The sequence below is a fragment of the Dermacentor variabilis genome, chromosome 1, assembly GCF_050947875.1.
Source record: "Dermacentor variabilis isolate Ectoservices chromosome 1, ASM5094787v1, whole genome shotgun sequence".
Lineage (NCBI taxonomy): Eukaryota > Metazoa > Arthropoda > Arachnida > Ixodida > Ixodidae > Dermacentor > Dermacentor variabilis.
Window position 1 is genome coordinate 231,742,699 of NC_134568.1, and position 17,660 is coordinate 231,760,358.

Genomic DNA, 17,660 nt, shown 5'->3' on the forward strand with positions numbered 1-17,660 from the left:
TCACTAATATTCTCCTGGGGCTGAGGAATGTTGAGTAGAGTTGCGTGAAATGTATGTGAAGATGCAGCAGAGCCAGAAGTATGAAGTTGCAAGGTGTTTTAATATGGCTAAAGAGAACTACATTAAGAGCTACTTTGGTATTGCTAATTTGAAAAGCTGTGCATAAATGTGCACATAGAAGTGCATTCATATGCAGGAGCTGTTGCATATGGAGCAACTTTTCTTTATAGCTGTTGCTAGTGTAGCTGCAAAATTTACATGGCTGTAGTTCACACTCTTTAAATTCTACTTTTATATAGGCCACTTTAAAACCAGCTCAAGCAATAGCAAAGTGGAATTGCATGTCCAATTGCTTAAGTTGCAACAATGCAGCTGGGTTAGTACTTTAACTGCTAGAATAATGACAGAAATGGTACTGGTGGACAAGAGTGGGTGCTTATCATATGCTGTCTCATGGCACTGCTCATATGCTGTCTCGTGGCACTGCTGATACAGTTTCATTGGAAGCCTATGCTTGGAACTGGTACATGTCAGGTTGTGTAGGCAGCATAACCTCACTGACATAGTTATGCGTATGGCTAAGCATGAATGTGGTGGCACTGATCATTAATGCATGCAGGATGTCCCAGCCAACTTTAGCCAGAGTTTTAAAAATATGTGGTGCACTCTAAGACAACGCAACCAAATGCTTGTTGCTGACTATTGTATAGAGTAAGTCAAACTATTTTTTGTATTCTCCTTAATAGCATAATTAGTCAAGATTAATTAACCAACTTCTGAAGCAATGAAGTTATGCAAAATATTCCAATTAGAAAGTTGTAGAGCAGTTTGCAAAACATCCGATTGAACAGTTTCAAACTTTCTATCTATTATGTATTGAGTTTTTTTTCCGCATAATGCAGATGCCTGCGAAATACAAAAAATACCATTTGACATGCCCGCTTGTGCGCTATGATAGCAGTGCTCCAAAACGTTCCGCGTACACACAAACATAGCATTTAGCAGCGTGTGCTGCCGCTTAAAAAGCGACATGGCGGCGACACAGGCATTGGCTGTGCAATTTACGCCAGAAACTGTTATCGCTTGCACTGCGATAATGGTTGCCATGTTGCCTTTTAAGTGGCAGCACACCCTGCTAAATGCTATGGTTGTTTGTACGCAGAACGTTTGGAAGCACTACAATCACGGCGCACATGCGGACATTTCACGTGGTATTTTTTTTCCATTGTTACTGTGCAATTGTAAAACTTGACCTAGTGAGAAAAAAAAAAGGTGCTAGCTTGTATCAAATTTTTTTGCTACCAATGGCAAATCCTGCAAGGTAGTAGACAGCAAACTTATGAATTCACTACAGAAGGTAGGCCCTTAGTTGTGCTACATTACACCAGTACTCACCTCCATACTAATTAATTCCTTAGCTGAAATATAAGCAATCAGTGTTTATAATTGATATGGGCAAGATGCTAGCCAATTGTTTTTTGTTGAATCATCAATCTGACTTATTGTGAGGTGCCATCCTCATGATTGCCCTCGCATGTATCAATAATACTTCCAGCACATTCCTGGTCTTGTGGCTGAATAACAATTGCTAATGGTGTTCTCGTAACCCCTTGGATCAGTTTTGGAATGGTCCTGCTTGTGATGGGGGGGGGGGGGGCGTTTAAAGGGGCTCTGATCCTTGGGAGACATGTAGTTGAGTCCTAACTCTCTCACTGCAAAGATGCCTTACTACTGTAATGAAGTTCGAATGAGCCCTGTACCGAGTACTAAAAAGGAGATATTTTTTACAGGTGGCTGTGTCCCAGTTTGAGGGCCTCCTGACCACATTGTGTGGCTATGTGCTGCTGGGCGTGGTGTTGGTATTTCTGCATGGCCTAGCAGCCCTGGTGAAGCTGCGCAGGACGCAGCGCCTGCTGGGCCTCTGCTATGTGGTGGTCAAGGTGGCCCTGCTCTCTGTTGTTGAGATTGGGCTGTTTCCCCTGGTCTGCGGCTGGTGGCTCGATGTCTGCTCCCTGGTGCGTGCTTTCTTTGCTTTTGCGATGCCTGTTCTTGGCATAATTAATTTTGAGGCATATAAATTTCATGTTGAATTAAGTTTATACTGGTATGTTGTATTGGTCAAGCATCTAAAACTTGTGTAACATATTAGGGTAAGTGGAGTTTTAGGAAACATTGAAATAAAGGCTGCAAGTTCTCTTCATGAGGATGCAATTGCTTAAAGGGCCTCTCAACAGGTTCGGGCATTGCAAATAAATGTGCGGTGTGTAGCTCACGTGCTGACAATTCTGTCTGCAAATTATCAAACTGATGTACAGTGCAAAAAACACCTAAAATTTCAAACGAAAGCTTGAATCCCTTTCCTCTTTAGGGAGCCCTGCATGCTGTCAGAGTGTCAAGGTCACGTGTAAATGTCCCTGCCTCAGATGCACTGCTTGCAATGTCATTCATTGTGACACTTAGATAAATCGGTCAGTGCTAGAGTTATTTGCTTGATGTGTTGGTCTATTACAAAATTTAAAGTTTAGAAAAATGATAAAACCTACAAACTGAATATCTACAACTCTTCATCTTTCTTCGCATCGTAACAAAGACTGACACTCTTCCATGTCGTCCCTTGTGGCACCACCTTACAGGTGTTCAAGCGGACACTGATACGTGACCATAGAACATCAGATGTGCTGTGAGTGTGCAGCTGCTGTGCCACAAGGGGGGGGGGGAAGGGGGGGGGACTTGTGATGTAATTGTTATGCAGCCACTTGACTCCAGTACACTCTAAAAGCAGTTTACACCCTTCGGGGCATAACTGTGTTCCACAACAGTAATCGCCATGTATCTTGTGTGGCTTTCCTTTTTTTAATGCTGCATGTCTAGTACTACTTCCAAGTCACAAATGACATGCGCATTATCAGCGTGACATAGCATTGTGGCTGTGTTTGTAAGAGCAGTGCTGTGTGTATAGCTTATGTGTGTATGTGCCAAGAGCATGACCAACCCGAAAACCTCTGCCCCTTCAATAGCTTCTGAAATTGGCACCACACAAATTATGCTCTTTGTGAAATCAGCACTCTGTGAGCAGGCAGGCCCTATGAGTGTTAAAAAGATATAGTACACAGAAAACTAACTACCAAAGGGCAGAAGAGCACTCTTAACACTAACAAAAGAATGAAGGGTGTGACTTCCTATTGGCTGATGGAAGGCTAATGTCATATCTCAAGGGCATGTGGCTCATGCTGTTATTCTGTGTACTGTAACACTGTTTTAATGAAGTTAGGTGAAATGCTAGCTTTTGAGATAGCACAAGGATTTGGCAGGTGCTCATTTCAGAATTACAGATGGGCATAAAACAAAGCTTTCAGTTGTAACACTGTTTTGTAGCTCTGCCTCTTTGTTTTAATGCTTATTAGTCTGTGTAATCAGTATTTGGGTACACCTGTAATTATGAAACTTCATTTCTGTGGATCACTGTGATTCAGGATCTTAGTTATGCGATGGGTCACTGAGGCAGAACCTTGTAGCATCCAAATGAGAGCAAAGCAAGCACATGTGACTCACAATACATTTAATGCACACATTAAAGAGAAAGAAAATGGCAATGACTTCAGCAAGACGCTAACATGAAGCAAATGGGAACAACGTGCAGTAAAACAAAACCCACTGTGGCTACTTAGTGGCTCTGGTGTTGGACTGCTAAGCACGAGGTCGCGGAATCGAATCCCGGCCATGGCGGCTGCATTTTGATGGGGGCGAAATGCGAAAACAGCTGTGTACTTTGATTTAGGTGCACGTTAAAGAACCCCAGGTGGTCAAAATTTCCGGAGTCCCTCACTATGGCATGCCTCATAATCAAACCGTTGTTTTGGCAGGTAAAACCGTATAATTTTTTTTTTTACATTAAAACAAAGCAGTTCACCACTGTATGACAGGCGGGTCGAGACGATGAGGGAAGGGGCACTGAGCTCACCAAAGTAGTGGTTGAGTTGAGGGACAGAGTGGAGATGTCTAGCACAAAGTTGTCTTCAGTTGGCCGAGAAAAGGCAGGCACAGCATCAGTTTCAAAGATGGAGCACCAAGAGAAAGGGATGTTCTGGTGAGGCAGCTGTCTGAAAGCTCGTATCCTCAATCCAACCCCTCGCGTTCTGCCCATGGGTGCAGGAGCCTATAGGCCTTGTGGTAGAATTATGTGGCCTGGAGAAATTTGAAAGTGTCTTGTCATAGGAAGGTGTTGGCCGGCCCTTCACTGGTTGCCTTGGTTGGGTAAGTCCTTGCGGCTTGGGTCTGAAAATTGACGGCACCTGTTCAGCGCCTAGTTCGGTGGCCGACCTTCTTTTTACATGGCTTCCCTGCAACTATCTGCATTCCTTTTTTCTTTATGCCTTATTCCCCAGAGCTTTGTGGTTCTCCAGGATTTGCCTCTTTGAAGCTCGGTGGTTCCCAGCGGTTGGTGTCCTTGGAGCTCCATGGTTTCCAGCAATTGGTTTCTTTTTGATTTGTTTTTGTGTCACTTGTGTGCTTGTGCTCAACTTTTGATTGTTGTCTTTCTTGTTGTCTTTCCACAAACCACTGCACTCAAGTTCATGCACTTTACTCGTCAAAGTCACGCCTCTTAAACATATTCACATGCTTCCTTCGAGTTTCTTCTTAAAGGGACACTAAAGGTTACTATTAAGTCAACGTGGACTGTTGAAATACCATCACAGAAACCTCGAAACGCTTGTTTCGTGCCAAGGAGAGACTTATTTTAAGAGAAAATGCGTTCTGAAGCGTCCGCGTACCTCTAGCGCAGTTCAAATCGCCCGCCCTCCGATCGAGGAGTACTGACATCATGGTCTCATAGTGACGTTGCGCCATCGGTGAGTATAACGGCGTCCGCAGACGGCGCTACGGCTATTCTGCGCAAAACGCGAACGCGCGGCCAGAAACAGAGCCAAGACAGAGCCGACAGCAGAGCGAAAGCGGGAGTAGGGTGGCTAGCGGAAGGAGAAACGAATTACGTCCCACATTACGTCCCACGGCACACGGAGAGTCCGTTTTCGTTAAACAATAGGCTGCGGCGAGCTCGCAGCGTGGTCGGCGTGGTCTATGAGAAGCGACGAGCCTTTTCGCACTCGCAACAGGGCATAAAAATGTGCGAATCGACGCAAAACTCGGCCTAGAAACGTGCTTCGCCACAGCCAGGGCTCAATACGACCCAAGCTGGCACGACCCAGATGTCGTTTCCCGCACCGCCACCAGGCGCCGCTACTATACCTCAAACTACAGCGCAAGACGCCCATAAGCTGGTACTTCATTCTATGACGCTAACTTCGACGCTTGTCGCAATGAACCCTGACACCGACAGATTGGCTCGCGATGGTGGGCTCAACTTCAGCAATTTCAGCACCGACGAGCGCGACCTGCTGCTGAGGGCTCGCACTGCCGGAGTCGTTGCGTACTACGACGGCGGCCTCGACACCGGCTCTCCGGAGCGGGAAAGCAACGAGGGCTTCCCACGACATCACATGGACGTGGTATTCTCGCTGCTTGTTCCAAATGAAAGTTTCGCGAGCCAGCAGAACCCTCACAGCACGACGCGATAACGAAACTACTGAAACTCCAAAGCGTGCGCGGCGCAGAGCCGAGCGCGCAGAGTCGAGCGAAAACGAAACCTTTCGAACACCCATATTACTGAAGGGTAACGTCTAAATGTTATTTTTTCTTAGAATCGAATAGACGTAGACAAGTAGCATTTTTTTCCGTCTTATAATCGAATGAAATGATATTTTTAATACGAGTAGTTGAGTATTAGTAGCACAAATTATGAGGAGTCCTTTCGTCATCGGGCTAGTACCGGAATGTCGCTGGGGGGTCTGAAATCGTGTCATGCATTTACCTCAATTTCTCGGTTACTAAAGCTCTGTTCGCGATTATATTGACGCCTTAGACGTTCTAGAACATTGCTCTACCACTTTAACTTGAGTTTCTGGTAACCTTTAGTGTCCCTTTAAGAATTGTCTGCTTTAATTAAGTGAGCTGAGGCTTCAACAATTTACTTTGCATTGCTGCTGCATTGCTGCTGACATGCAGTGTCCACATTGCATCTTTGGCACGTAATGAACATGTGCATTTTTGTTCCTTGCAGAGTATGCTGGATGCCACTTTGTCAGATCGAGAGTCCAGCTTCCAGCTGGCACCTGGGACATTCATGTTCTTGCACTGGCTGGTTGGCATGGTGTACGTCTTCTACTTTGCCTCATTTGTGTTGCTCCTGCGTGAGGTGCTGCGGCCTGGCCTGCTGTGGTTCCTACGGAACCTGAATGACCCAGACTTCAATCCAATACAAGAGGTAGTGTCCATCATGGGTTTATCACAGGAGTCAAGCGCATGCACCATTGTGACTCAGTGGCATGGCGTTCTGCTCCTGAGCATGGGGCCCTGAGTTGCTGCATTGTGAAAGGAGTGGAATGGAAAAATGCTTTTGTTTCATGCTTTGAAACGTATTAAGTACACGCCTGCAGACTTTTACTATATTTTTTGTGAAATGCCTGATTCTTAAAGCTTTTCTTACGATTCTTGTATCGACACCAATAATTCAAAGTTTTTAAAGAATTTGCACCTAGTTCAAGGCAGAACTTATTCTCGAAAGAATAGTCACTAAAAAAAAAAAAGAAATGCACGTAGGATTTTCAGAAATAACTGCATATAACGCCCAACCTTTGTAGAAACGCTCTCTATTCGCAGATGCATGAATTTTTCATGTTGTATCTTCAGCCAGCTGCTCTGTTTTCCACATCTTCAGCATTGCTAATGGTGGAAAACTTTGCTCTAAGGCCAGCTGCCCTGTTTCCCACCTCTTTGGTGACTCTAATGGTGGAGAACTTCGCTCTAAAGGTGGTTTCACTGCATTACGGGCGCCATTGCCGTGAAACCACACCTTGAGGTGAAATTCGTGTTGCTGTCAAGCCCCCCTCAAGTCGAAATTTGCATATAGTTCGCACCTGTGGCACTAATCACTTTGGTGGCCGACACCTGGTGAAACAGTGCTGGTTAGGCCTAACAGCCTAAAGGCAGGCGTGGTGGTGGACGATGAACCGTTCTGAGTTTGCTGTTCACAGGTGAGCGAGCCCCAGATCATTTGCACAAGCTAGACTGAGGACCGCAAAAGAGGCGAGTGTGCCTGTGAAGTTAGTCTGTGGACTTGCTGAATAAAAGTGGCTAAGCTTTCGTGTAAATGGAAAGCATCAAACTGTATTAGCTGTATTAGTCGCAGTACTTCACAGCGTCACAATGATGCAATAAAGGGTAATGCGAAATCCTCTCGTGGCCACAAACACCACAAATTTTTAAGTAAAATGAAGCACAACAGTGAGCATGAGCCTGTAAACAAAATTTTCTGTGCTGCTGGAGGTGTAAAAAATGTCAAGTTTGCATTTTTGCTGGAAGATATCTGAATAATGGCACTTTGAAAATAAACTAACTCCTGAGACGAACCTGTTTCTGTTTTTTTTTTTGTAAACCAACTTTTCTTAGGTTTTGCAACATATGGCTCTTATGTCAAGGTTTTATGCAAATCCCACAACTATTCCCTTCGAAATTATTAGATAGTAATTACTACAGTCTATCCCAGATATATCGAACTCGAAGGGGATCGCAAAATAGTTGGTTGGGTATGTATATAACTTGAAATGCTAAAATATGCCTATCTGAAGCATATCTGAGATCCCACATGTCTTGGACAGTTTCCAAATATAGTGAAACATAGGAACTTACCTATTTGCTTTTCCATGCTCTTGACAAACGCACAAACGTTGACTTATTTTTCTGCTCACGAACATTGCAAGTCGCTTGCGCTGTGGATTGGTATTAGCGACTCTTATCCTAAGAACTCCTGTTGCCTCTACATGAGATCGCGGTGCGCCGCAAGTGCTTCGAAGGGCTTGTGCATTTTTATTAAAGGTAAGGTAGAAATGAATTCACTGCAGAAGCAAACTAACCTATATAGATATGCCTGTGCTGTCATCGGCGCACTTGTGTTGCGAATCGTGCGTGAACAAAGGCGACTGTTTTGGCAGGTTTCGGAACCGACCTCCTGTTGAAACTAGTCATCTTCGCTCCTAGGCGGCCCTAAAATGTCTAGGCATCTCTTCTTGCATGCTGCTTAATCCTCCGGCGCCTTGTGACCGATATGTCTTTCCGTTCTTGGCCCTTCCTTTCCGGCATCTGCGTCTATGACTGCTGACACTACATACATGCTGTTAGTTTCTAAAGTGGCGTTCAGCATGCAGAACATCCATGTCCATTCCCACTCGCGTGTCACCGTACGAGCATGAATAAAACGCATTCAGCACAGACCCGCGAATTGTACAGTGATGGGTCTTGCGCTTCGCTGGCGCAATAGGAGGGGAGAGGTCCTTCCGAAAAGCGCAAATGTGGCTTCCAGTAATTTTGTTAATTTAAAACTGTAATGTAAAGATTTGTCCAAGTGGAGTTTCGGGTTGGATTTGTTTTGGCCGCTCGTGATATCCTAAAATGCGGTTCACAGAAAGCCTTTGTCTACAAGAAGACAACCCGGCCACGCAACTTGTACAGTTAATCGTCCCCTACCCGGCGTCACTCAGTGAAAAGATGTGTTCTTGTGTGTGTGTTCTTGAAGCAGAGTGGCAATCGCCTCTTGCTGATAACAAACATGTGCAGTGAGCAAAACTCAGAGCACCATGCTCATTTTTCCTCTATGGCATGTTCTGCCCTTCAGATTCAATCTTCTGTTAAAGAGCTACTGCCAAAACATTGCTGTTTCAAATTCATATCAGCAGTAAAGAAATTCAGTATTTTGGGTAAGAAATTTCTTGATGTAATGAAACGGCTAAGTAACATCTGGTCATGCTGTAGTATCATGTTTGTCTGTATTTCCATATATTTGGGATACTTTTTGTGTGAAAAAACTCGAAAAAATGTTGCGATATTAAGCATTTGGTTACTTTTAAATGCAGTGAAGTCATTTTTAGTGATCATTAACTAGTCTTACAAAGTTGCTGCTCAAATATGTGACTTCACTGACAGCAAGTGTGTGAATTTCGAAAATTGTGCTGCCCCTTGTCTTCTGTTGCATCTCTTCTAGCATATCAAAGCTCTGCTCGGGATAAGACTTACATATTTGCATTTTTACAAGTGTGACACACTAAACTAGCTTTACTGATTAATATCTCTACACTGTTCCTTTAAAGAAGCATGCATAATTTGTTAATTTCAATATGCTGTGTTTGGCCTAAACAGATGATCCACCTGCCGATTCTGCAACATGTCCGCCGCTTCCTGGTGTCACTGGTGATTTTCGGTACTACAGTGCTCCTCATGGTGTGGGTGCCTGTGCGGCTTATCAAGTTTCTCCTGCCAGGCTTCCTCCCATACCACGTACTGATTTCAAGGTAAAAAATATTGCCAACAATTAGGCCCATGGATCTACAGTAAAAGCTCGTTAATTCACCACTCATTAATTTAAAATTTTTGATAAACTGAACTGGTCGCTGCGGTGCATAGAAGTCTATGTATAATACAACCCATTAATTCAATAAAGAACTGGCGCCTCCACCTATCATTCGAACCGTGTGCCGCCAAGCGTCTTCGTAAACCACTACTGGAAGCTTTCACAGCTGAACGATAGGAGGCACGACTGTCGTAGTTCTGGCGCGGTGGTCAAAGAGAATAGCCACATTGCCATCAACACCATCATCTTAGGTCGAGCAGTCTCGCATGCTAGTGGTGGTAGTAGTGCTGTTGCATTGTTGGACCTGCGCGCTGTTTCTGCACATCGGTTCTTTTAAGCCTGCCCTCGCAGGAAAGTACAGTCGACTCCCGATAATTCGAAGCCGCTTAATTGGAATTTTCATTAATTAGAAGTGAAGTGCTGGTCCCGTCAGTTTTGCATGTAATCCTATAGAAGAAATCGCTCAATAATTCAAAGTCCTCATCCAGTAATATTGTTTAATTGGAAGTTAATTTTCGGCTGGGATCCTCGAGGTGAGCGTCATTCTTTGGTAGAATGTGCAATTTTTCAAGTGTTGCAACAGTTCCGTGCTCCGCGTTGGTGTCATCGCCACCACAGCCGCCCGCAACGCCATCCTTCTTGGAGCGGCGCGATTATTCATTGCTACGGCTGCCGTGGCCTCCGCGATCAACTCCGGCGGGAGGTGAAGCGGCTCCCGCCGGAGGCCACGCGCGGCTGCCGCGCGTGGCCGGAGCTGATCGCGGAGGCCACGCAGGTGCCATAGGTGCACGCAGCGCTGCATACTGGCAGTGGCGAGATTGTGTGAGATTAGTCTTGTAGCGTGCGCAGCGTATGTCGAGGCAATGGTAGAGGCATGTGTTGGTCGAGCGCCTTTGTGCGGGAAGCTCGTAGGCTAGCTTGTTCCACGAGTGATTCGGAATTGACTGTACCTAGTCGCGCAGTTTATAGCCATGGCAAACCGTGGCTCTTATCGCACGCTCGACCTGGCAACGAAAGTCGAGGTTTTGAAGGAAGTTGAGAAGGGAGGTGCCGCCAAACAAGACATAGCGCGGAAGTACGGGATCAAGCCAAACACGCTCTCTAACTACATCAAGAACAAGCGCACAATAATGGATGCATTTGAGAACGACAAGTTCAAGACTTCTCGGAAGCGAATGCGCACCGGCGCTTACCCAGAATTGGAGAAGGCTCTGCTGGTTTGGATTAGGGAGGCCAGGAGCAACAAACTTCCTCTCAGCGGAGACATCGTTGCGATGAAAGCCCGAACGCTTGCAGCAATGTTGGGGATCGATGACTTCGTTTCGTCAGATGGATGGCTGACGCGCTTTAAAGATCGCCATGACCTGGTTTTCAAGAGCCTGTGTGGTGAAAAGGCGTCCGTTAACCAGGAAACATGCGCCACGTGGAAGGACGGAAAGCTGCATGAATATCTCGCCGAATACAGACCGGAAGACATCTTCAATGTAGATGAGACTGCACTCTTCTATCGGCTTCTACCAGAGAAGACCCTGACATTCAAGGACGACGACTGTGCTGGGGGCAAACGCAGCAAGGAGAGAGTGTCGGTGCTGATCGCGGCAAACATGACTGGCACGGAACGATGTCGGTTACTTGTGATCAGGAAAGCCGCGAAGCCGAGATGTTTTAAAGGCGTGAAGACGCTGCCTGTGGACTATGAGGCAAACAAAAAAGCGTGGATGACGGCCGAAATCTTCAAGAGCTGGATAAGCAAATTGGACCGCAAGTTTGCTGCTTCGAACCGCAAGGTGTTGTTCCTTGTCGATCACTGCAGTGCTCACGTGAATGTGCCAGCCTTGAGTGCAATACGCCTCGCATTTTTGCCTGTTAACACAACGGCTGTTGTGAAGCCAATGGACCAAGGCATCATCAAGAATGTTGAAGTCCTGTACAGGCGGCACCTCCTCGAGCTCATGATTTTGTGTATGGATAGCTCCACAAAGTACGAGGTGAGCCTGCTTAGTGCCATCCACATGTTGGCGCGAGCATGGGATCGTGTGAAGCAAGAAACAATCGCAAACTGCTTCAGGGATTGCGGTTTTGTGGCAGCTTCTTCGGAGGATGCCTCTGAAATTTCAGTGGAGGAAGCGTCAACAAGCGAGCTTGACGGCACTGATTTTGGTGATGCTCTCAGGGACGTCAATTTTGAAGATTACGTCGCCGTAGACAAGGCGGTCGAAACGCGCGGTGCGCTGACGAATAGCGACGATGACGTTGAAGGCGAGCCGCAACCTAAGGCTGCCGATGTAGCTGCGGGCCTTGCTCTTCCGGAGCTCTTCTTTGCCGCTGAAGGTAACGCGGAAGAAGCGTTCCGCCACATCTACAGCCTGCAGAGCTTGCTTTCAGCAGCGCGATTCGGCAAGAAGAAGCAAAGCAAGATGACCGACTATTTTTCTTAGAGAAAATACTCGATTTCGCCAGAAATAAAGTGCTATTTTTTGTGTTTTGTGCTTAAAGGGACACTAAAGGTTACTATTAAGTCAACGTGGACTGTTGAAATACCATCCCAGAAACCTCGAAACGCTTGTTTCGTGCCAAGGAGAGACTTATTTTAAGAGAAAATGCGTTCTGAAGCGTCCGCGTACCTCTAGCGCAGTTCAAATCGCCCGCCCTCCGATCGAGGAGTACTGACATCATGATCTCATAGTGACGTTGCGCCATCGGTGAGTAGAACGGCGTCCGCAGACGGCGCTACGGCTTTTCTGCGCAAAACGCAAACGCGCGGCCAGAAACAGAGCCAAGACAGAGCCGACAACAGAGCGAAAGCGGGAGTATGGTGGCTAGCGGAAGGAGAAACGCGCGACCATGGGGCTCTTGCATTGCCCAGGGGGCGCTGCGAGAAAGGTGCTAAAAAGCACCCTCTGTCCTAAAATGGGTCGTACCAAGCTCGGTTGTCTGCTTCGGAAAGCACATTTACAATATGGACCCGCCACTTTCGTTTGTGTTGTAGCACGGCCTGCTGCGCATATCAGGCGCCGAAGATTTTTTCAGGGGTGGAACGCTGCGTAAAGGCAAGAAATTATGCAGTGCCGAATTCGTGTACGCCGTTCAAGAATTAGGCGGCGAAGTTTTAGCACGGTGTCAATCGCAAGTGAAGCGAGTCGCATACGAATTGGAACTACAGGTAAGGCTTGCACGCTAGCTGCTAGATTCAGGCACACAAACGCGAGGAAATGCGTGCTATAAATGAATCCACAGCAGCGATAGGCACACATCATGTGTACGGAACTGCTCGAGCACACGACGGTATGCGCCGCAATGTACGAACTGCTCGAGCGCACGATCGTACGCGCCACGACGGCAGCGGTCTTTCGACAGGCCGCCAAACGGCGGGCCTCTTGCAGTCTTTGTTGACTGCATGCCGCTAAACTGATGCAATGGATATGAGCTCGCACGTGCGTGCGAATCATGCTGTAGCGCGAGCTTGTGCGCTGCTCGCTTGATGTAGCTTTTAATGACAGCGCTCGAACATCGATGTGCTGCAATCAATACTGCCTTGCTGCGCTGCCTCAACGTGCTGGCTTGAGATCAAGGATGAGCGCATTTAACTCTCTTAACGTGTGCTGCTCGTAGTGGAGTAGTGAATTGTCATCGAATGAGCCCGACCATTTTTGCTCATTTGCACACACTTCACCACTTCGCATCGGTCGAATTGTTAATTTTCGCTGTGGCCGGGTCTCGAATCGTGAATTACCAGCCATGCCTGCTGCTATGTCGGTCTGCTGTCGGGACTGTAGGTGCAAAAGACCGAAATTTCGAACGCAGATAATCAAGCAAGCTTCAAGACAGGCGAAGCAGTCAGCATGGCACGAAGTTTCGCTTACTCAGCGCGACGAACTGCAGCTATGCAGCGCGCCCGACGCTCCACTTCGTGAGGCCTTGAAGGAAAACGGTAGAATCTGATGTTGGGATTCAGGCCTTTTTGTTCATGGCAGCCCACAACATAGAAGTAATGACGGTGACGCCTTTTCGAGGCTGGGCTAGGTCTCTCCGGATCGGCATCACCGATTCCTTCTGCTCCCAGCATTACGTCCCATGGCACACGGAGAGTCCGTTTTCGTTGAACTATAGGCTGCGGCGAGCTCGCAGCGGAGTCTGCGTGGTCTGTGAGAAGTGACGAGCCTTTTCGCACTCGCAACAGGGCATAAAAAAGTGCGAATCGACGCAAAACTCGGCCTAGAAACGTGCTTCGCCACAGCCAGGGCTCAATACGACCCAAGCAGGTACGACCCAGATGTCGTTTCCCGCACCGCCACCAGGCGCCGCTACTATACCTCAAACTCCAGCGCAAGATGCCCATAAGCTGGTACTTCATTCTATGACGCAAACTTCGACGCTCATCGCAATGGACCCTGACATCGACAGATTGGCTCGCGATGGTGGGCTGAACTTCAGCGATTTGAGCACTGACGAGTGCGACCTGCTGCTGAGGGCTCGCGCTGCCGGCGTCGTTGCGTACTACGACGGCGGCCTCGACACCGGCTCTACGGAGCGGCAAAGCAACGAGGGCTTCCCACGACATCACATGGACGTGACAATCTCGCTGCTTGTTCCAAATGAAAGTTTCGCGAGCCAGCAGAACCCTCGCAGCACGACGCGATAACCAAACTACTGAAACTCCAAAGCGTGCGCGGCGCAAAGTCGAGCGCGCAGAGTCGAGCGAAAATGAAACCTTTCAAACACCCATATTACTGAAGGGTAACGTCAAAATGTTATTTTTTCTTACAATCGAATAGACGTAGACAAGTAGCATTTTTTTCCGTCTTATAATCGAATGAAATGATATTTTTAATACGAGTAGTTGAGTATTAGTAAAACAAATTATGAGGAGTGCTTTCGTCATCGGTCTAGTACCTGAATGTCGCTGGGGGGTCTGAAATCGTGTCATGCATTTACCTCAATTTCTCGGTTACTAAAGCTCTGTTCGCGATTAGATTGATGCCTTAGCCGTTCTAGAACATTGCTCTACCACTTTAACTTGAGTTTCTGGTAACCTTTAGTGTCCCTTTAATTGGAAGTTCGTTTAATTCGAAGTTTTTTGCGGTCCCCGTGAACTTCGAATTAACGGGAGTCGACTGTACTCCACGAAGACTGTGAAGGAGAAAGTAGAGATCCTGCGATAAATAGACGAAGGGAAGACCATGAAGTTTGAAATTGTGAAGAAACACTGCATGCCGCGGAGCACGTTGTCTACCTACATCCACAACAGAAAGAGCATCGAAGATGCGTACGAAGCCAAAGATATTGCCAGCAGCTGAAAAAGGCTATGCATAGCTAAGTACCCTGAACTTTAGAGCGCTGTGATTATGTGGGTCAAAGAAATTAGAAGCCAGAACTTCGCTTGAGCGGACCCTTAATCATGGCAAAGGCGGCCGATTTTGCCCACTGCTTGGATGTCCGAGACTTTGCTGCCTCCGAGGGCTGGTTCTGTCGCTTTAGGGAAAGGCATAGCCTTATCTTCCGCACAATATCTGGTGAGGCAAAAGAAGTGGATGCCGACACATGCACGACGTGGAGAAGCGGTGCCCAGTAGCAGTTCCTGAACAGCCACTTGCCAAGTGATATTTTTAACGCTGATGAGACAGCATTGTTTTTCAAGCTTCAGCCAGATAAGACCATTACTTACAAAGGGGACATCTGTGTTGGCAGAAAGTGCAGCAAAGAGCCTGTCGCCATGTTGTGCTCACTTTCATTAGTTCGAATGTTAATTCGAACTGGCTTAACAGTCCCATTTAATTTGAATTAACAAGCTTTTACTGTATTACTGTTTGTCATGTCTGGCTTTATTTGCTGCTGCAGTGCAAAAGTGTGGCACAGTGAGAGCTAACATCCTTACGCTTGCTTTTTGCCTGTCGGCCAAGCTTGAACACAACACTTGAAAACTGCAGTGTAAAGCAGCGCTTGTGTCATCAGTCAGTATTGAATTCCTGCATACCTTTTCGTTGTGCGTTAACCCACTTTTCTCTGTTTTTATCAGAGTTTCATACAATAATTACTAGAGGGAACTCAGGTGCTAGTGTCTATGGGAACTGCAATGAGAACGGTTGGACCAGCATGGGAGTACATGGATTTGCCTAAAATTCATCCTTTTGGATTCAAACGGCATTGTGACTCTAAACTCGTCATTTTCAACAATGTGCTGCGTAATAAATAATTAAATAAACATAATTAAGGTGTATTTGGATTAAGTTGTATTTTTTAAGTTTTTAAAATGCTTACTTGAGAGTGACAGCATCGGGCAAGGTGGTGTCATCCTGTCTTGGCATAAAATAAAGTTCTGTATTACTTAGGGAAAACCTGGAAAACTTGAAAATTTGAAAATGTCAACTTAGTATGCACCCTGGTGAAGCTTGCAATGCCTGTTCGGCCGAACAGAAGCATTTAATTTGTTGGCTTCACCATGTGCTGGGTGTCATATTAGAACGGTCTTTCAGATAGAGTGGTCAATATGCTAAACTCTGATGCATTCAAGGAAGAACTGCACGTCCTGTTTTCATAGCTTATCTCGTTTGGCTTTTTTTCTTTTATTTTATGAACTATATAGTCATTGTATAACCATGTTTGATTGGTACTAAAGGTCTCACTTTTTTTGGTCGTACGCACTTGTATCAAGCAAAATTTTTGTATCTGCATTTACTGCCCTAATCAATACCAGCCCAACATTATGAGTGCATTCAATAGTTTTGTTGCTTGTGTTGATAATGTAGTGATTACTTGTATTGCAAAACTCAAAAATATTCACTCCATGTTATTGATCTTACAGCTTTTTGTATAGCCCCCTTCACATAATGTTCCAGTAGGAACTTGTGATGTAGCTGAAGGAAAAAAAATAAAAATATATATATATATATATATAGCGATGTTGATGGCAAATGTTTTATTTCTTCAGCGTTTAATGCAATACGAGAGTGGTGAGTTGATGGTGAGTGTTACTGTGCATGCACTACTGCTTTGTCTGCTTAATATACATAACACATAGCAAGATGTGTTTGCTTGAGGCGTTGTGCGCCATTGTTCATAACCTCTGAGAAGGTTAGTATTGTCATTGCCTTACACGGCTCATCGCATCGTGGCAGAAGTGTTAAGGGGGGAAGAGGTACTTAGAAAATTTTTTCTATTTTTTACTAAATTTAATCAAAATGGTCACCTAGACAAAGTTTTTCATGCTGATTTCAAAAATACAGTAACTTTTTAAATTGACTGAGTGGTTCCAGATATAATTAAATCTAATCACCAGCATATCACCGATAGTTTATCGGAACAATTGTAAGAAGAGTATCAGCCAGAATGTTCATAAAGACATATGGCTGGATACTACACAGTGTAAGCAACACAACTGTTGGATTACTTTTTCTATATTGGAGGTATGAGCAATTTTACAGCAATTTGAAATTCGATCCCCAGACGTAACAATTATGTGGTCCAAATATAGCCAGATTTTAAAATTTACAAAAGCGAAATTTAAAAAATCTGCTCCTAGCATTGTGTAGCTACATGCCACTGTTAAAATTATGAATCCATGTGCCCTGAAGACCGAGATAGTGCTTCGGCAAGTTTAAAAAATACCAAAAATGAGATTTTGAGACAACTTGAAAAGACAAAATGAGCTTATTTTTATAACAGAACACTACAAAATATTTGAATATATACAAGTGTTATTGCATTAGTAGCCTCCAGGAATGTAGTCTGTCTGACTAGTGTCGCTACGGGGATGCCTTCTGAGCACCCGCTGGAAGTTTTCAGCAGACACATGCCCAGCAGACGTAGCCAGCTCGTTTGCCCCGGCAGTGATGTCATCAACGCGATCTAGTAGTTCCGATTTTCAGTCAGTAGGAGGAGTTGACGCTAATGCTTTAAGTTTTCCTTGAGCTTCACTGTCAATATGCCACAAAAGTTCCGGCTGCAGAATAGTAGCGTCGTGCCAAAACGTTGATGAAATGCAGCCGTTGTCAGGAGCGCTTCGGGGGACTAGGCCTAACATGACATAGGGATCTCCGGCATCGCTCGACTGCTGGGAACGGCTGGGCTAAATATAGTCCGACGTAGCGTCACCGTGCGCACACGTTACGTCACGTTGGCGAAGACAACAGCGTCTATAGTTAAACCGATGGTTCGACACAATGGTGCAGATAGCGTAACTGGATCCCCGTATCGAGCGATG

At 45.8% G+C, this 17,660-nt stretch overlaps 1 protein-coding gene across 2 annotated transcripts in view; it reads left to right on the forward strand.

Annotated features, from left to right (window-relative positions):
• Nucleotides 1-17,660, forward strand: part of LOC142559026 (E3 ubiquitin-protein ligase MARCHF6) — a 168,791-nt gene that overhangs the window by 108,374 nt on the left and 42,757 nt on the right. For both annotated transcript variants that reach the window (XM_075670815.1, XM_075670816.1), the window contains exons 12-14: nucleotides 1,791-2,015; nucleotides 6,119-6,322; nucleotides 9,250-9,401. In XM_075670815.1, the coding sequence (XP_075526930.1) occupies nucleotides 1,791-2,015; nucleotides 6,119-6,322; nucleotides 9,250-9,401 (581 nt within the window). The remainder of the gene's footprint in view (nucleotides 1-1,790; nucleotides 2,016-6,118; nucleotides 6,323-9,249; nucleotides 9,402-17,660) is intronic.